Source organism: Apis cerana, linkage group LG1, assembly GCF_029169275.1.
Source record: "Apis cerana isolate GH-2021 linkage group LG1, AcerK_1.0, whole genome shotgun sequence".
Taxonomy (NCBI): Eukaryota; Metazoa; Arthropoda; class Insecta; order Hymenoptera; family Apidae; genus Apis; species Apis cerana.
In genome coordinates this window covers 22,241,405-22,261,095 of record NC_083852.1, presented here as the reverse complement: position 1 = coordinate 22,261,095, position 19,691 = coordinate 22,241,405, and the positions used below count along the sequence as shown (strand labels likewise).

The following is a 19,691-nucleotide window of genomic DNA, read 5'->3' as shown; positions in this document are numbered from 1 at the left end:
AAAGATCCGCGAATCGTCCGCGATTCCTCCAAGTGGGTCCCCGGTTACGCTTTTAATCGCGCGTACGACTGTCCGACCCCGGATTCTCGTCGTCCCCGTAGTTTATTTAACAGCGCCCTGGGCATCGGTAAACACGGGTTAGCGAATTGGCCCCAGGGCGAGACCGAATGATAGTTAACGTACCGCTAAACGCTATTGGAGAGGACCTCGGCGTCCCTTCCCGGCCCGAATATACCAAGCCTCGTATATTGCGTGCGCGAGGGGGCCGAAATTAAATTTTGTGCTTTTTGTACACGCCAAATCGTCGTCTCTCCCACTTCTCCGCCGTCCTCTCCGCTTCCCTTTCGCGCGCGCTCACCACCGTTCTTCTCTGTCTCTTGCCCTCGTGCTTACCGGCGATGAAACGGGGGCGCGATAACGCAGGCGTCGAGGAGATTTCGCCGCGATTTTACCCGCGACACCGTTTCGAGGGATCGACCGGCTACGAGTGTCGCTCGTTCACGCATCCTCGTGTCTCGTCATTTCTATGGAGGGACGAATTCTCTTTTTCTTGTTTCCTCTCGCAGCCAACCGGATTTTTTTTCACCACCCGTGGATAAACACGCGGATAAAAATTTCGCGAAATCACCGTCCACGAGAGAACGAATTTGCCGCGTAGCTCGATCTTCGAATTTCGTGATAGTTATTTCTCACTCTCGGCAAGGATATCGGTCGATTAATTCGCGATGTCTCGAACGAGGAGTTCGAGAAACGGACCAAGTTCGCGGGACGGGAAGGAAAGAGCGAGGCGAGGAAGAGAAAGGAAAACAGCGGCCGGCGCGAGCGGGACGCAACTCGGAGATGGTTGACTTGATGAAATCATGCCGCGAGAATTAAACCGAGGGATACCCGTGGCGTGTGTCGTCTTCGTCGTCGTCGTCTCCGTCGTCGTCGCCGGCGTGTGGAGCAGCAGGACCTCGGCTCGAGCTCCAATTGGCGGGAGCAAGACAACGGTAGGAGTTGACTGCAGTGTATACACAGTTAATTAAGCCGGAGTACCACGGAGGACGGTGAAGCGCGGGTGTGGAGAGGCGGGAGAGATCGGTGGAATGGCAGACAGAGAGGTGTGCCTGGAGAGCGAGGGAGGAGGAAGAGAGAGGGAGAGAGAGAGAGGGCGAGAGGCGAAACGAGGCAAACGTGCTCCCGCCGACGCGAGCGAGACGAGGACGAACGATTTTGTCCTGTGGGCTGCAAAGGTAATTTGCTCTCTGGATATGCAGTCTCAGTGGTTCTCATACGGGCTCGCGGCTCGTGCTCGCGTGATTCCAGGCCGCGCCTCGTCGATCCTTCTTCCCTCGCTTCGTGATTTCGAAATTTCGTTTGCTCCTTTACTCGAAGGAGAATTCTCTCCGTTGAAGAGAGAGAGAGAGAGAGAGGGAGAGGGAGAGAGAAATCCTTTGCCGATCGACCGGTATTTCGCCACGATGCCTCGTCACGGTAGTCCCTCCCCCCTCCCTCCCTCCCTTCCTCCTCTCTCTTTTGCTTGCCGATATTACGAGCGTAAACAAACGGGAAACTGGTTCGATCGACGGTTGTTTTTTTTTCTATCGGCCGGTAAAAAACCGTTGGCGCATTTTTTCCCACAGCGTCGATTATTGCGCCGATTGTCGCGCAATGTGGAAAGAAATTGCGAACGCGAAATTGCGTTTCCCACCGCAGTGGAATCCTTGCAGACGATGGAGGGCCGGTTATCGGCGCGGAACGCGAATTAAAAACCCGATACAACGGGCGCTTTCGGGATTGTTCGAAATACGCATTGTGCGCGGTGTACGCGCTGCGTACACGTGCACATCCCCTCGATCTTTTCTAACTCGATTCTCTGACCTAATCCTCCGTCCACCTGTTTCCCCGCTACCGATGGATATTGTTCTTTTAATCTCGGCAACCATTGCCATTCCACTCGCTCTATGATTTTCATTCCGGTTCTGGTTTTTAGTTGGCGTTTTAGTCGCGGACTACGCCACTGGGGGCTGGCCGTCGAACGAGAGGGCGAATTGAAACCGCCGAAAAAGCCAAAAATGAAACCTAAATTCGCGGCGTTCGCCGCAACGCGACGATTCTCCTTGCCTCCCTCGCGATCGATCTGCCGAATAACGGAACGGGGTGTCCGTCCTTTCGAGTTTTTCTCCCGTCTACGAATTTTATCTCCCGTAGGAAGAAAAAAGAAAGAAGAAAAAAAATAATAGATTACCACACGGTTTGCACGGGCGGAGAGAAATCGAACCGCGGAAATCCCTCGTACAATTCCAATACCACCCTCCAGATTACCCTCGAGAAACTCACAGTGGATGGCATGACGGATTAAACGTCAGAAATCTGAAGATCCTTCTTCCACGGTCACCCCCGCTGAGAGTTTTCCCAAAACCTGTCGCGAAATCCTCCCAACAATACCGACGCCTCTCGCGCGACACCACCCGTGGCTACCGTAGCCCAAACAATCTTTTCTTCCACGATTCACAACGCGGAAAACATTCGGTTCCGCAATCTCTGCCCGCTAGGATCGCTTTGGATTCTTTTCATCCTCGCCCTCTCTCTCTCTCTCTCTCTCTCTCTCCATTTCGCACCTCGCGCGATCCTCGTTCGCAATGACCGAATTACCGGCCACCGGCCGAGGGAATCGCTTCAGGGAAAAATTGGAGCGGATTTTCGTCGGCGTGCAAACGGTCTCAATGGCCGGATACAACGAAATTAGACTTATCTCGGTCATCGGGGGCCGCCATGCAGCTGCCAGGAGGATCCACGTGAATAGAGCGGCCCAGTTTTTCCTTTATTATGCCTCGTTTTCGAGAACTCGCGATTTGCACGAACGGTTCATTCTCGAGCCCATCCAGGAGCCACGGTTGCTCCTTTCGACGTCCTTTTGGCGTCGGACACGCGCCATTGTGAATCACGCCCGATCGCTCCTGATCGCCGATCCTTAAGATGGTACGACAATGAGGATTTCGATAGAGCTGTAGTTTCTCCATGCGGGATTTCTCGGCAATTTCAAGAGGGAGACTCGATCTTGTTCCCTTTTATTGGAGGATGAATGGGAGATCTTGTAACGCATTTTGGATATTGTATGAAATTTTCCTTTATACAGGGAGGTTATTGAGATATAATCGTGGAAGATTGTCCCTGAAAAATGGGCTTTATATTTATTTCCAATTTTGTAATGAGCGTACAAACAGAGTTGCTTTCGAAGCTTTGACGAATCTGCTTGGATAATTCGAGAAAAATTTGAAGACGAAAAGGATGCGAATTAAGTATCTTTCTTACTTCAATAGAATAGTTAAACGTTTGTAACGAAAATTCATCACGATCTTTCCATTTCTCAGTTTTAACTCGACGAAAAATATATATTTATTTTACAAGGAATTAGAGAGGAGGATTTCCGTTATCTGGAAAAATCGGTTCGACGATACGAGCTGCTGTCCGGACACAGGTTGAAACGTTTAACCGGGTCTACCTGAGTTTTTCCAGAGCAATCCTGCCGGATACGCCGTTTGGAATCCCTTGAGCGCTTGGCCGAAGAAGGATCAACGTTCGAGAAATTAGGTAAAACTGGAGCTAAGTGCTCCGGAAGCGGGACGGCCACGAAATAAACGCGTCGATCTAGTAACGTTTTACCCCGGCTCCCTTCGACAGATATTTATCGCGTTAAATGGGATCCGGTTAAATGCAACTTGCGATCTGATTTCTGCACAGGCTAAAAGCACTTTCCACTTACTCGTGCCGGGTAGTCAGATTCGTGACCGAGATTGGCCGGCGTGGAAAACGGCGGCGCTTGTTAACGCGTGTAAACGCGATGCAAACGGCACGTGGGAACAATGCGTACGAAAGGATCTCTCGAGAGGATCGATATGGATCGTGATACTCGATTTTGTCGCGGAAAGTAATATGAGTGTAAAGTAAAACGAATGGAAGAGTCGAATTTTATTCGCGATCCGATAATTTACGGATGTTTATTGAAAAATTCGTCGATTCTCGTTAAATTCTTGTCAAATTACCTTGGAGGGTTTGTTTTTGCTCCTTGAAATCAAGGATCAGCGACATTTTGCTTTGCGATAAAACGAAAAATCTAACATTTTACACGAGGATCATTATTGAATTAGTAAATTTTTATTTATAGTTAGAGAAATTTGTTATTTTCGATGCAAGGAAGCGTTTTTTAAACAAATTCTGGAAATTATTTGATCCAACGATATTATTGTTATTATTATTATATATCATCATTAGGATATATCCGCGCATGAATTTTTGATCACGAACCCACGCGTTTATCCCCCACATTAATTCCGTTTCTTCTACTTTCTTTTTCAGAAATCGCATAAATCGTAAAAATTTGAATTGGAATCGTATAAATGGAAACTCGATCGACTGGTTTCCAAGTTCAATTACTCGTAACACGGATCGTTTAGGTGGTGCGCGACGTTGACGCATTATTTCTGGGGCGCAATTATAATCTGGGACGCGTGGACAGGAGGGGCGGGATTTTGTATAACGTTAGGGCCGTGAATCGGTCCGCAACCGTATAATTTGCCTCGATTTTCGGCGGATCGATTTTGAGCAGCTACTGTTTCGCTACAGGCGGATATCTTTTGTGCCGCGGTTTTGTGGGCGTACACTTCCCCCTGGGCTAAAACGCCAAATGGTAACAACGATACGCGGAATCGAATGCGGAATGGGAAACGGGGATTTGTTTTGTGCTCTCTGGTTTTTCGGGCACGGAAAAAAGAAGAAACAATCCTGGATATACAGAGAGTAGTTACAGAGAGGACGAAAACGAACGTCGTCCGTTCTCCTTGTTACAAAGCTAACTCTGTGAAACTCTGTGAAAGAAAATCGAGATAAAAATCTGTCGACTGTGTCGGTGTTCCTCTATACGCGTTTCTCCATCATCCGCCCACGAAAAGATGGAACCTAACTACGTATTCGTACAACGTTCTGAAAATGCTCCACAAATATTTATCCACCGATATCCACCGTCCGCGCACGCATCCCGTGAACACGCGAGAAATGAAAATTTTTTCCAACCCGAAAGGATTAAATATCAGCTCATGAGCGAAATTAAATATTAGTCGAAAGATCTCTTAATCGAGGAGCAAAAGGGAGACGAAAGGAGGAGGAGGAGGGGAAAAAAATTGTTCACAATTAATTATCATGCATCGCGCGGGCATTGTGTATCAAGAGAGAATGCAAACTCTCATCGTCAAAGAACAAACGAGATTATCCAACAACGGGGGCAGAGTAGGATCGAAACGAAGCAATTACGACGCTGAAACGTCATCATCCCCCTACCGGACGCGGTTCCTCCTTCGGATAGGATAGAGGGAAGAGGGACAGAGAGAGAGAGAGAGAGAGAGAGAAGGATAGAAAGAGAGAGAGAGGGAGGGAGTTTAAACTCGGCTTAACTCCTTACAGTCTTGGAAAAATTGCGGGCGTCTGGTGCACGCGTAATACGCGGGTCACCCTATCGCGTAACGCGCGCGGCAAGTCGGCAGCAACGGTACGAGCATCCAGTACGAAGCGTAGGAGGTTTGGCGTAAGCGGTAAGCTTTACCTCATTTCTGGCAATTACTGGGGATGCCAGAATCCGCCGCAAGAATCAAGCCGCACCGGCCTCGCGTACGTGTGTACGTGCGCGCCCCCCGTGCAAACGTGTTGTATGGCGTCCGTTTACGCGAGCAACCCCGTGTGCGCGCGCTCAATCACTCGTTGTATCCATCCCTCGAGCCGATACACACTCGAGCCAGCCACGTACACGCACACGGGAAGCTCGACGTGGTGGACGTACGGTGTCACAGAAGCCCGACTCCGAGAGTCCACCTCCTCTTCCCCGCCGCGAATTAACCCCACCTAAAAGCCTGCAAGGGGGAGAGGGTGACGCGTTTCCAGTGGCGGTTGAGCACCACTGCCTCGCCATGTTCTCGGATCCAAACCCGGATTGGCTCGAAATTCCACGAACAGCGACGGGGATTCGTGGAGCCAGGCCACGCCTCGTACGCCAACTCCTGGACCACCTCTTCCCATCCAACCTCGTACTCGGTTACTTGGTAGTTGTGCGCCACACAACAAAGGCCACCCCGCTGCTCGGCCAACCGACTAGTCCTCGTTGGCACGACGCACGCTCAACAACTTCGACCTTAACCGGCCGCAATTTTATTTCACCTCTGACCCGCCGCCGCTTCCTCCACGAGTTAACGGGTCCACGCTTCTTCCATCTTTTCGTTCCATCCATTCGTTCCAAACCGATTCCACGGCTGGAAATAGGACGGTTTTTCGAGCGGTTTTCGGACAGCGGACGGATAGATAGGCGAGCTGGAGTCGTTCTAGGAGATCTAGGATCGGGGGAAGGAAGAGTCGGTGGAGAAGCCTCGCGTCATGTTATCGAGAGTTCCGTCGCCGAATCGTTGGACGGAGTAGAAGAGGAGAAGGAGGAGGAGGAGGAGGAAATTGATCGTCGTGCGAGTGTGGAAGAAATTGGAGGCGAGCGGAAGAAATTCTAAGTAAAATATGTGTCGTTGTGCGGCAAGGACGAGCCATGAGAGGTGCGGTAGCAAACCAATGGTATCGTCGTAGAGTTGTGTGTACCATCGTGTGGACATTGTAATCCAGTACGAATAAACAGACTCGATACATTTACTCGACGATACAACGCTACGTGTACGAAAACTGTTGAGGTGGTGTTGGATGATATAACGAGAATTCTTAATAATTCCAAGTGTACGTTAATAAGAAACAACAGGGATAGAAGATACGATACGATACGTGGTGGGACGATCTGCCTTCAAAATGTATTTTTCAATTCACGTGTATTGGACAGTCGTTTCGTGTAACGTTTGAGCGGTAGTGTGTTTACAAAGGATCGCCGTTCTTTCGCAAAAGATCCTTTCGTCGGAAAGGATAGGCAATACAAAATAAACGATAACCTTGACCGGGATCACGCTTTTGGATTTTTTCCCGCAATGGATTCCCAACAGCTCGTCGACACTGCGTCGCAGAACAGCCAGGACATCGTTCTGCCGAAACCAGCGAGTAGTACTCCTAGGCACAGCATAGACGCGATCCTTGGACTGGCAAACAATAAAAGGAGTCATCAGGAAATGGAGGATAACGGTCGAGACGCGCAGGAGAACACAGGTAACGTCTAGCTTTTATTCTCATCTCTTGGTTCGCGGAATAAGTAATAAGGAATTAAAGAAGATTGCATAACGAATATACATTTTAAATTTCAATTTTTAGATGTTTGAACGTAACGACTAAGTGGAAATTCAATTATATATATAATTTTCTAAATTGGTTTTTAAATCGATTAGTCTTTTAATTCAATTTTTAAGTTGTGAGAGAGTTATAACAGAGAGAGAGAGAGGGAGAAGTTATTGTCAATCATGTTAGATTAACGAAATAATTTCTTTAAAACAGGAATTAGGAACAAAATATACGCGTATAATTAATTTTTATCGACGTGATCCGCTTATTAAAATTACTGCAAATTAAACGGTTGATAAGACGTAATTAATATAAAACGTCCATGGTCTCTTCCGTCGGATTGGTACGAGATCACGAGAGATCGAATGGAGTGAGCCACCCCAGAGTATCGGATCCAGAACGGCAAATCCCAAAACGGCTCGAGTTACCCTTGGAGACTTATTAATAAAGCAGATTCGATCAATCATTTCATCCAATTACTGCTTTCGAATCGAGATTTTGATTTAATCGTATCGTCAACGAGAAACATCATCCGTCGAGAAAGATCAAGTAAATTCTCACGATATTCCCCGAGTGAAATTTTACACAGGATAAAATTTTTAAAGATCGCACGATATCGTTATCGAATTACCATTATCACCAGTTATTTACGTAATGATTACGTTTCAATTTCTTTGGCAAGTATGCAGAGAAGTTAAGAGAAGCCAGTGTCCATACCAGTGTATACGCTAGTCGCCTCGATACGTTGTGTTGTCACGATTAACAGGACAAATAAATTGCCGTACCGTGTGCGTGACAGTGTTCTTCGTAACGGCTCGGTTAATGATACGTTAGTTAGGCAAATTGAGATGACGCTCGCGATAATTTTACCCTGAAAGCATCGATACGATACATCTTAGTCTGCCCGCGACTCTAATTATCAAAATGTACCGGCAACATGGTCAGCTAGCCTCATCGAACGACGGATCGAGAGACGACGAATAATTAACTCGTTGACTCTGAGATTGTTTATTACGTCCAATTATGCATCTCATTATATCGGTTAATCGTATATACCTTTGTATACCGAGTTATCTCAGCAATTTGAAATCGACTAAATCGAAGATTCCCTCCGCATCCGACGCTAATATCATTGAATAACACTTATCAAATAGAACACCTACACGGGGACAAAATATGCGGTTAATCCAATCCGAAGCGAAAGTACGTTCGACAAATTTACTTTACGAACAAATCCCATTACGTAAATCGGCGTGCATCATAAATTCTTCGCGATTTTCAATAATCGTTTCACCGACTCTTTCATCCCTCGCTCAAATATTAATCCTCCCATTCACGATACGATTGCCCATTCATAAACTTGCACTCCATCCTCCTCCCTCTCTTCAACTTCAACGAATCGACCCCCTCGACGATAACAACCCTCGAAATTAAGATCGACCCCCCCCTTTCCTCCTCGCATCTTCTCAAAATTCAGCGGTCAACTCGACGAATTATTCGCGTAATTGAAAAATCGTTACGTATCGCGACGATCTGGTTGCCGGTGGCAGGGGTGGCGCGCGGGCTCTGTGCACGCGGCTGCTAATTAGTCGTCCGGGTTTCGAAACCCAGCGGTGTGCTCGGCCTCTATATCCCCAACGTATATCCGATAATTCCAATTTCGAGAACAGAGCCGTCGTCCTCTTGATCGTTGTCGTTGCGAAAACGTTTCTAGCCACCGACTGTCCTTTATAATGTCACTCGCCTCTGTATCGGCTGCACGCGGTTCGCACAGCTATCGACGCGACACTCTCGCCGGAAGGGTCAAAATCGACAAAACAATTTTGTACGGGCGATGGACTTCTTTTTTTTTTTTTCCCTTTTCCTTTTTCTCCCTCCTGTGATCTGCGTCATCGAAAGCCACCGTTAACGAAAAAAATTACGCTTTGAAAGAGGGATGGGGAGGGGGAAGGAGAGGCACGTATCAATCGATGATACACACACGGCCGACACACCACGAGAATCCGCAACCGTTTCGACGGAGGGGGGAATTAACCGTGGATTCCATCCTCTTCCGGTCGATATTCCGTTTGTTGTATCGGCTAAGCTTCGTGTAATCTCGTTGGCCGCGACTGGATTACGGTAATCGATAACCGAAACGCTTTTGCATAATGCACTTGTCGTTTGTCACCGTCTCTGGTAGGATCGGCTCGTTGCAATCTCTCTGGACTCGGGACAGATCGATAAGGAGGGGAGGAGGGGGTGGTATGGAAGGAAAGAAAGTCATCGTGGATGACTTTCTGATTTATTTGCCACGCGGTTTTGATTCCTCTTCTTCTTCTTCTTCTTCTTCTTCTTCTTCGTCGATTAATGTGCCCCGATAGCGAGAGATTGTTGGAGCGTCCATCAATCGCTGGCGTTTGGTAGCCGGAGTGCATAAGTAGCCCTCGATTTATCTTTATTTGATTGTATTAAGTTGGATGTCCGCGGCGTGAAGAGAGGCGGACAAAGAGATGGGACGTCGTCGAATTGAAGATCGGAAGTGAATCGAATCGAGGACTATTTTGTACAGGTATAATTGATGAAAGAGTTTGAGTAATGGTTAGTTAATGAAAGTGTAGGATTGAAAAGCGATGTTATTTCTTAATAAAAAAGAAAAAAAAAAAGAAAGAAAAAGCGGTGTCTCTTCCGTGAAAAGTGAAATTCCGCGGATAATTTTCAATTGTGAAACTGTTGAAAAGATTGATTCGTAATTTCTTCCGCGAAGGTTAACAATAATCGAGTCGTTTATATCGTGGCATTCGCGAAAGCTTTTTTCCAATTTGTGGCGAGAAAATTGAAAGAATGGAAGTGGGGGGTTGCGGACGGGACGGACAGGGAGTATTAAAACTGGAAAAAGAAAGAAGAAAATCGGGGAGGGAAAGAACGGAGGCTGCTTAGGCTAGAGTTCAAGTTTTGTTCTACTAATCGAATTATCATTAATTATGATACCGTATGAGAGAAAGAAGAAAAGATGGAAGGGGGAGATCGGTCCTCGCTAATAAGTAGGAGAAAGGGAAAGGAGAATAGAAGAGAGAGGAAGAGAGAGAAAGAAAAAAAAGATAGATGGAAGCGGCTTTAAGTCAGTCGCTTCTTAAGAGCTGAATTGACGTGTCTACTAATGGATCGCGCCTGCCCCATCTTACTTTCTTCTTCAACCTCTTTTTCGTCGTCTTCTTTCTTCCATCTTGTTTGCCTTTTCTTCTTCTTCTTCCTCTTCTTCTTCTTCTTCTTCGTATACCGCTACTATTACAGATGCAGTTACTTTCGCAGCTTTAAAACGGATCTGTTATCTTCGCCGAGTGGATTCTGCGCGTCTTTCTCCAATCATCGAGCGGATTCCGCTACGTTCCGAGAGATCCAGAATTTCCACCATGTTTTAATTAAAATGGGCGTTTCGTAGCCAATTTCTTCGAAAGTAGATATTAAAAAAAAAAAAAAAAAAAGGAAAAAGAAGTCTCTGTTTGATAATACCTTAACAATTCTAACAATCATCTTTTCAAATTGTATTCTATCCCACGTTGATGCCAAAACTGCAGATTATAACGCAATCCGTCCATATTTTTCCCCCGTGATATTTTTCAACGATTATCTTTTCGCACAAACGTGCCGCATAATACAATCATTCGTGGAAAAAAGCAAAGCGGAAGGACGGTTAAGCGGGAAACGTTTTGCTCGCATTTTCATATAACGCGACATTTTGCTTGCCTGTCGCCCGTTTTAATTTCCCCTCGTCCGTGCGTTTAATGAAACGAATCTCTCGCGCTGGATCAATCCTCCGGACGTGTGCGGACCGATCGTTAATATCTTCAGTTAGACGAGAGATTAATCATTCGTATCTCATCCGGTTTGCCGTGCCCTCTTTTCTCTTCCTTTTTCTCTCTCTCTCCCACCCGGGATCATCGATTATTATTCCATTCAATCGTGGTGCTAATGAATTCGACTACTTATGTTAATGTAAGAAATATTACTACCAATCTAGTTAGGCGTGCTCGACAAGTTTTTCCGCGCCGAGGTATATAATTCGAAGTGACGGGTTGTTGAGATAAATCGATTTCGATGGATGAATTAAGGGGCGGGGGTGGGGGAGGAGGAGGAGGAATAAAGAGGGAATAAAGATTGGAGGGGAGGGAAAAAATGAACGAAAAGGAAAAGGCGGGAGGAGCGTTAAGTGTGGCGCAATCAATCTTACCTTGTACGCGCGCTGGAAGATTAATGCACTTTCAAATTTCATTAATTCTTCGCTGCATAATGAGCCGCAGGGCGAACGAATAACTTTCCTTAACGCCGCGATAATGCCGTCGAGACTCCGCACCGTAATTGCATCAATTCCTTGGTAATTCGCACAATTATCCTTTCTGATTTTCCGCCCGGCACCGAGCTAACTGCTCGAGAGCACGCTTCCAATTAATCACGCGCGGCCTCCACGAATCTCCCCGCGTAATTAAAGTATGTCGTTGCTACGAATCAGAACAATTAATCGGGTGTCTTTGTGGGAGATCCGAGAACGAGCGTTCCCGAACGATCGAGTCTTTGACTTTCTCTCTCTTTGTTTCTCTCTCTCTCTCTCTTTCTGCTTCCAAGACGGTGAGATACTTTGTTATACCGACCTCGGATATAATCGAATTTTTCATCGAAATTTTTATGTTCGTCCGAAGAATATTTCAATTTCTATAAGGATTCAATCAAGGATTATCGGGTTTTGTTATTCGAAGATTATATTTACTCGGCAACGAACGGTAGACTGAACGGTAGATTTGAAATTTCCATCAAGATTGATAGGAAATGTTCGAAAATTTCGAAAAGATTTTCGTGATTCTTGGCAATCGTGGAAACAGAACGTATAATACTTAACAATAACCATGATTCTCATTCTGTTAATCGAACGAACTGCTTCACGTAGAAGCGGATATCCTCGAAACCATCGAACGTGTAATCGATTTCCTCAAAGATTAAAAACGTATCAACGTACAAACTCGAGTCGAATCTAATACGAAACATTTGTTTAATAACGACGCTCGCAAATATATACTTTTACAACGCCTTTTTCGCATTTTCCACGCATTTTCGCGAAAGAGATCTGGCTACCAACGCAAGGCGAAGATTTTCTTTTTTCGTGCACCATTAACGAGAAGAGAATTGTGCGCGATCCAAGTGGCAAATGTAAATACAAGAAGTGAACGATTATTAATAGGGAGAAAATGTTCCCATTGAAAGGAAGGTCGGAATTAAAGCGGTCCCCGATACAGAGGAGGTAACGGCGTCGCGGCCGTTCTGGAACGCCGCAGGTAAAAGTGCTTTGTTAGGAGGGGGAGAGAGGGGAGTAATTTCGATCGCGTGACAACGGCAATATAACGTTGGGAGAGGGGGGAGGGCGGGAGGCACGGGCAATTACGAGTAATTTCATACCCATTTATTGGCCGGGAGAGGTCGTTTTTCGACCGCTTCTCGAGTCTCACCATCGGCGATCGGTCTTGGATCGGGTTGGAACTCGAAACGAAACGGCCACGTCGGATTAATCGATCCTTATTCCTTGTCGAATAAAACGGTGTCGCGTGTTCGTGATATTAACCCGCTCGTTAAACGAGTGCGGAACAAAATAGCGTCAAGCTCGAGTGACTAATGATCACGGTGATATCGATTTTTAACTAGATAGAAATCGGGGAGGACGTAAACGGTTCGAAGGTACCGTTTCGCCGTTCGGAGTAATTATTCCAGCGGGCTTTCTTTTTCTTCTTCTTTGGAGTATTAGTATCGGAATTTAACGATATTTACTTACTTTACGTCCGTTTATTCTGGATAAACTGAAAAGAGTGCAATTTCTTCTATTTAAACTAATTAATTTTCAAATTTAAATCTTGGCGTAAATGTTAAATCTGAAAAATATATAACAAGTTTTTCGATAAAATTCAATATCTCTCGCCGTTTAAACACCTCGAATCTTTAAATTTTCGAGTTCCAACGATCCCTCTATTGTCGCGAAACCGCGTCCATATCCGATTTCCGCGAAATTGTCTTCTTTTTCCGTTTGTTTATCGATCTCGTGCGACGGGCGGACGTAGTAGACCGGTCGAAGGTGATCTCGCGGGAACGAGCGAGCGAGAGACGCGCTGATTTAACCGAATTACCGTTGGATCAAAGCTTGCGAGTAGTAATTGGCGCACAGGTGTCGTCGATCAATCGTACACCGGCCGACGGGGAAGCTATATCGCACGGATACCGAAACGTTTCGTGATCGATAGGCAGACGAGCGACGGGTACTACCTAGACGAGTCCAATGAGACGACACATCGTCGAGCCACGATACAGACAGAGGGGTTGATGGAGGGAGGGAATGAGCCGACAGGGTGACGGAAACAAAGGAAGCGGAGACGCTCGTCGCAGGATATACCTGTGATTCGTGCGCTGATCAACGATTAGCAACCATTACCATCCTGTTTACTCGTGTGTGTAGGTGTGTGTAGGTTGCAATGAAAACACGTGGTTACCGCTCGACTACGATTCAGAGATAAATTTATGAAGATAAATAAATAATTTAAGTCTGAGTAATTTATATACTTAGGGGGGCGGTTGTTACAAATCTACAAACTTATCGTATCGAGCTAATAGTCGAAAGCCACGATGCAATTTTCCAAGATTTAATTCAATTTGAGAATGGGAAAAAAATGTGAAGTTAGTTGTAAAGTTACAACGCAAGTAATCAATGCAATTATCTCATTCTTGAGATTCTTATCCATTTCGAGGCGGTATGTATATATATATATGTGTGTGTGTAAGATGGGGTGGCCGGGTCGATTCGTTCGGGAGCGAGCGTACGTGCGCGAGAATTCGTATTCGTGGCTGAACGACGTCGATGGAGAGATTGTAATAAGGCTCGCATGCCGGGGAACAATTAAATTATTAGTAGGTACATTGTGCACGACGGGGTGTTTTATTGCATGCCGCATTCTAGTTCCGTCCTGCTTTCGAGTCTCGCGACGATCACGGGACATTGGCTTATATCCACACCGCGATATCGTTATAACTATGAACGATTAAAAAGCTATTGTTTCGAAACAACTTTTCGAAAGAAAACTCGTTTCGATTTCGTTTCTTTCCGTTCGAATTTTGAACCGTTTAAAATTAATCGAGCTTCTGATTCTCTCGACTCACGAGAACGAAACAAGAAATCGAAATTCTTTTTGATATTTTTAATTCGATCGCGAAGCCTTTTCGAATCGTGTTTGCGAAAACACGAGGCAAAGAGTTCACGAACTGTAGCGATTGAACGTCGCAGTTGATGCAGCGAGAGATATCCGAATAATAATTGCACGCCAGCGAACAATTAAATTATTAAGTAGTAACGATAGCAAGGGCCGGCCACGTTGATTACCATTGCAATGAAGGCGTTCGCTCGCGGGGAAATATCTTACGATTTGATCGCCGTGTTTTTTTTTTTTTTCCTCCCCTTCCATTGCATTTAAAAAATCTTAGATGTAGAAACGAGTTATCGTAACACGGAACGCGAGTGAACTTTTAATATTAATTGTTTATTCGTGGCTCGACATCGATGTAGTCGGTGAAATATTAAAGGAATAAATTTTTCATAATTGCGATTTATTTAGTTGATAAACTCGTTAAATTATTTCATTTTAATGTCGTTTTAATATTTTATCAGTTATTCTCAGAAAGTAAGATTATTAAATATTAAAGTGAGTCGAAAGTGATGTTATTTTCGAGTAAATTTCTAACCGTTTTACGTTATTCTACAAATTCTTCCATGTTTATCTCGTAAAGATAAACGGATTTTGATTCGAAAAATATCAACACGCACGGGCGCAAGACAAAATGGAACAATGGGGAATTTGTTTCCTTTTGCCCTTGTGGCCGACGATCGATTAACGAAAGATTTTTCAAAACGTACGACTTAATACAGAACATTGATTCTCGAAAATACATCGAAATATATTTTTTATCACAGTTTCTGAAAAATTTTCAATTTCATCAACAAATTAATTTGATTTTTCAGAAACTAAATAAATTAATCTCGATGGAATTTAATTGAAAAATATTAAGTCGCGGAAAATTTAATCAAGGAGCAAAAGAAAAGGAAAGGAAGAACTTGGACGAAAAAATTTCATCGCTCGATTCTCTAAGAATTATTAATTTCACCAGTTTTGAAACATTTGACAAATCGGTTTGTAAAAACGAACCAATCCAATTCCTTCCGTTGATTCGAGATTCGAGAATCAAGTTTCGCCGCAAGATGGCGTCCAATTAGGCTCGCACAAAGTCTCTCTCTCTCTCTCTCCCGAATCAATTAAACAATTTCTAACTCCGGTATCGTTTCAATTAACGCGCCTCGAGATGATTACCAGTTCGTTGACCCGTTTAGATGGAAATTTTATCCCTGTTGCAAGAACTTGATGACAGCTTAAGAGCCTTTCGCCGACCGTTCTTAAGACACGCTCCGTGCACGCTCTCCTCTCTCCCTCTCCTTCTCCTTTCCTCTCTTTCTTCTTCAACGACTTTGGTTCGCCACCACTTTGACAATTTAATAATTCGATACCGGTACGCGAATAATCGACGAACCCGATACTCTCCTCTTGCCAATCGAGAGGATCGAGAGATCGCGTTCTGCGCGTTTCTCCTATCCTTATCCCGCTTCTTCCGCTCTCTTCGTCCTTCTCGCCTCCTCTCCTCTCTCCCCCTCTCATGATAAAATTCATCCCCCTCTAAAAAGGTAAAAGAGTCGATCAGAAAAAAATGATTATCCGATCAGGCTTGACTTTTACTCAGGTAACAAGTCACCGCGTAACCAGGTTTCTCCGTGAAACTCCGGGGAAATTAATGACTCCGGTTCGCCTCTGGTAGCAGCATTCTAATAATTCGTTGGTCGTTGGGAAACGTGTTATTAATTTTTTTTTAATCTCGACTTTTAACAGGTGTATCTAATCTGATTATTGATATCTAACGTTTGTTAATAACTAAGGGGATCTTCTCTACGATTGGAGTTGGATATCGCGTACTTGTTACGTTATGTAATTTATCCGTAATGATTGCGTAGTCTAAGATTGACGATCATCAATTAGACCTCGTTTTTTCGTCAGCATTAAAAATTCCATCTACGTGTTAATACGATTAGGAGATTTTTTTATCGCGGCAACGACGATCGATCGATCTCACCTTTTTCTGTAAAATGTGTAAATCGAACGAGGGCAATAATGCCCCTTAATGATCCTATCCTATCGAGAATGTCAAAAGTTGTGCACCATCTATTCGTGGACCTATGGGCGGAAAAACAAGATAACTTTATGAGGGCGTAAACGATTTTCGTGGATCGATACCGTGCGTCAGATTAAAGTACGCGACAGGTGACAGTGGCTTTTACGAAGAAATTTCCGTCGAAACTTTGTGCCGCGCAAAGTGGCCATTGCGTTTCGTTCCGGAGATAAAAAACGGTGGAGCGAGAAGAGCGGCCGGCAGAAGGAGGGGGGAGGAGGAGGGGACGGGAGAAAATAAAGATCAGAGAAAACGAGCGAAACAGAAGGGGAAGAAGAGGAGAGAGAGAGAGAGAGAGAGAGAAGAGAAGAAGAGGGCACCGGTGACGGTCCACGAGAAGACAAATTCTGTAATCCTCTTTGGTCGGCGAGCTAAGCCCTCTGTGTGACGGCATACCATCTTCTTTCTCTTATTTCCTCCTCTCGTTTTGCTTTTCCTTGTCTCACCCCTGTCCTCCCACGCCGATCAAGGAAATTAGATTTCGAATCGACAGCCGTGCTTAAGTATAAACGACGAGGAGACATCGAACAACGTCGAACGAGGAGGAAACAGGAATTCACGGGAGGGGAGGGGCAGGAACAGGAGAGGAGGTATCGTCTTTTTCGCTTCGGAGGGAGACTAGAATCGTTGTCCCATGGCGGTGAGATCAATTTTATTCTATTTGATGGTCGACGGGTAACCGACGATAAGTAATATTTAATTAACCGTCGAGAGGCGAGAATCGAAATGGGAGAGGAGAAATGGATTTCCTTCGGTGTGTTAAAATTTTCGCATCTTTTTTCACGATTCTTGAGTTCGAAATTCCTTTCTATCGAATCGAAATTCGAGAGAGGTTAATGACGATTCGAAATAATCCAACTCTCGCGAAAAAATAGCGAATAATATTTATTCGAAACACTCCGATGATCTTGGATAGTCTCGTTTGAAATTTTGATCGATGGTATCGAGTGAAGTTTTGCTTCCCCGGCGATCGAGTGTTGTATAATGTTATTGATAATATTATTGATAATCGAGACGATTGCGAGAGGGATGATCTCGAGAGGAAGAGGAAAGAAAACGTAAATGGCGTATTCGCGTCGGTATTCCAAGTTCGTGGGAGAAACAAGATCGTATCGGATCGGTGTAAAACGGTTCTGGCCCATTCCAGCTACTTAAGAGATTGACACGAGAAGATAATATAATGGACGAGGCGGCCGAGGAATCGTAACCTCCTCCTGAATCGAGCACCGGCTCTAATGGGCCAACACTGATCGTTGATAAATTTCAAAATGCCACGGGCCACCTCTGCCGGGACTCGGATGGAGAAAGAGAGAGAGACGAATAAAATCACGTTAGTGTATTTGTTCACACTGTTACGGATGTACATGACAACGTAAACATCTCTTTCTTCATAAATATCAGCCTTCGAGTATCTTGAACACTTGAACTAAATTAATTGAACGAAGTTTGAAATAAAGTTTTAAACCAGTGATTCCGAGATAAACGAATTTTCTTAAACGATTTAAGGATGGAAAAAACATGATCTATAACATCATGCTTCGAATTAACGGAAAGTTGGAAATAGTAGAAACGCGTGGTAAAAATCGAAAGCAAACGAAGTCGATCCGAAAGTAAACGAAAGCGATATGTATCTAAAAGTGAAACTTGCCCGAAATAACGGTACCAATTTTGATTTCGAAATTAGACAGGGAAAACTTTCGATCCGCGACGCGATGTCGCCCTTAATCCGCTAAAATTCCAACCACTTGAAACGGCGTATAGCGGGTGCTCTCGATATAACGGCTGAACGATAACACCGCAGTCGAAGGCGGCGACTCACTGCACCTGCACCTCGCAGAATTTAATCACGATGGTTACTCTGTCTGGCCGAAACCAATTATTGCGCAGACGTACCAACACACACGGGCTTACACCGCCTAGTTACGCGGACCTTCTCTACGCACCTATATAAATCTCTCCGTATCTCCTCCCTCCCCACTCCCTGTATGGATATAATGTAACCCGCATTAATTTCCCTCCGAACGCATGCGATTCCCGTGTTTGCCGCCCCCCAAAATGTCCGATTCTCTCACTCCGTTACTAACTAGTAGACACACGTGATAATTCGTTTAACGTTTATCGACTTTGCGATTTTCCCCGATCCAATTCGTCGAATCGAAAATATCTCGGATTACGAGGCGATTATTCGAACGCCGTTTATAGGAGCGCAATTTTAATTAGCGGCCGATTGAATTCGCTTCGTCGAAACGTTAGATCACGTATCATTCATCACACGAATATTATTCGTGTATAGTTAGAAATAAGATCGTGGAAGAAGAGAGAGCGATTATAATTAATTTTTTAGGAATAAAATAAACTAGAAATTCGTAGACGACATCCAAGTAACTCTGAAACGTTAGTTTTACGTTCCATCTTTTAGCAACGTCATCGTTCAACCTCTATCTCCATCCCATCCCCTTTCATCGGTCTCCACGATAGATCTCGCGTCCTAAAACAGAAGTTGCTCTCCTCCGTTTAGACCGGTGCACGATTAGAGCCTGGAGGAAGAAGGGCGCGCTGTTCTGTCTGGTAGCATGGACGGAAGAAAGGGTGGGTGGGCGAAGGAGGTCCCGGGGGCGAAGGAGGACGATGGTGTTGGCACTCTCGGGGGCCATTATTGATTGTTGTTGATAATTAGCCGGTACAGGCGCGTCAATCACGAGGCAAGGCGAGGTTATTAGGCTGTTGGTTAGCACCGGCCCGATGGCGCACGTACACACACACGCGCACACGATCCACGCCATCGCGCGCGCGTGTGTGTACGTGCACGTTGCGCACAGGTGTCCGTGTAGCCGTGTGCACTAGCCCACCCGATTACCCCCCACAATTCGATCTAATGCGCTACGCTGCGATGCGAGAGAGGGTTAATTATGCAGTTAATGAGAGGCTGAATATATATACCCGACGGGGTGTCGGGATGGCCGTGGCGAAAAGAGGATCATTTGGACGCCCGTACCATGGCTCGATTGTTGAATTTGGTTATGGTCGAAGAACGCCGGAAAACAGTCCTCCATTCCCTTCCCGTTTTAAATTAATCGCGTTAGAACGTTCGAGGTTGTGTTTAAACGTTGGCACAGCCGGGAAACCCCGGGTGCTTTTTGATTGCCCCGAAATTGATATGAAATCGGCGTATACGCGTTTTG

At 45.2% G+C, this 19,691-nt stretch overlaps 1 protein-coding gene across 1 annotated transcript in view; it reads left to right on the top strand.

Annotated features, from left to right (window-relative positions):
* Positions 1-5,926: 5,926 nt before the first annotated feature.
* Positions 5,927-19,691, top strand: part of LOC108001996 (retinal homeobox protein Rx1-like) — a 37,131-nt gene continuing 23,366 nt past the window's right edge. Inside the window, exon 1 of the mRNA XM_062082498.1 lies at positions 5,927-7,161. Within this exon, the coding sequence (XP_061938482.1) occupies positions 6,987-7,161 (175 nt within the window). The 5' untranslated portion in view covers positions 5,927-6,986. The remainder of the gene's footprint in view (positions 7,162-19,691) is intronic.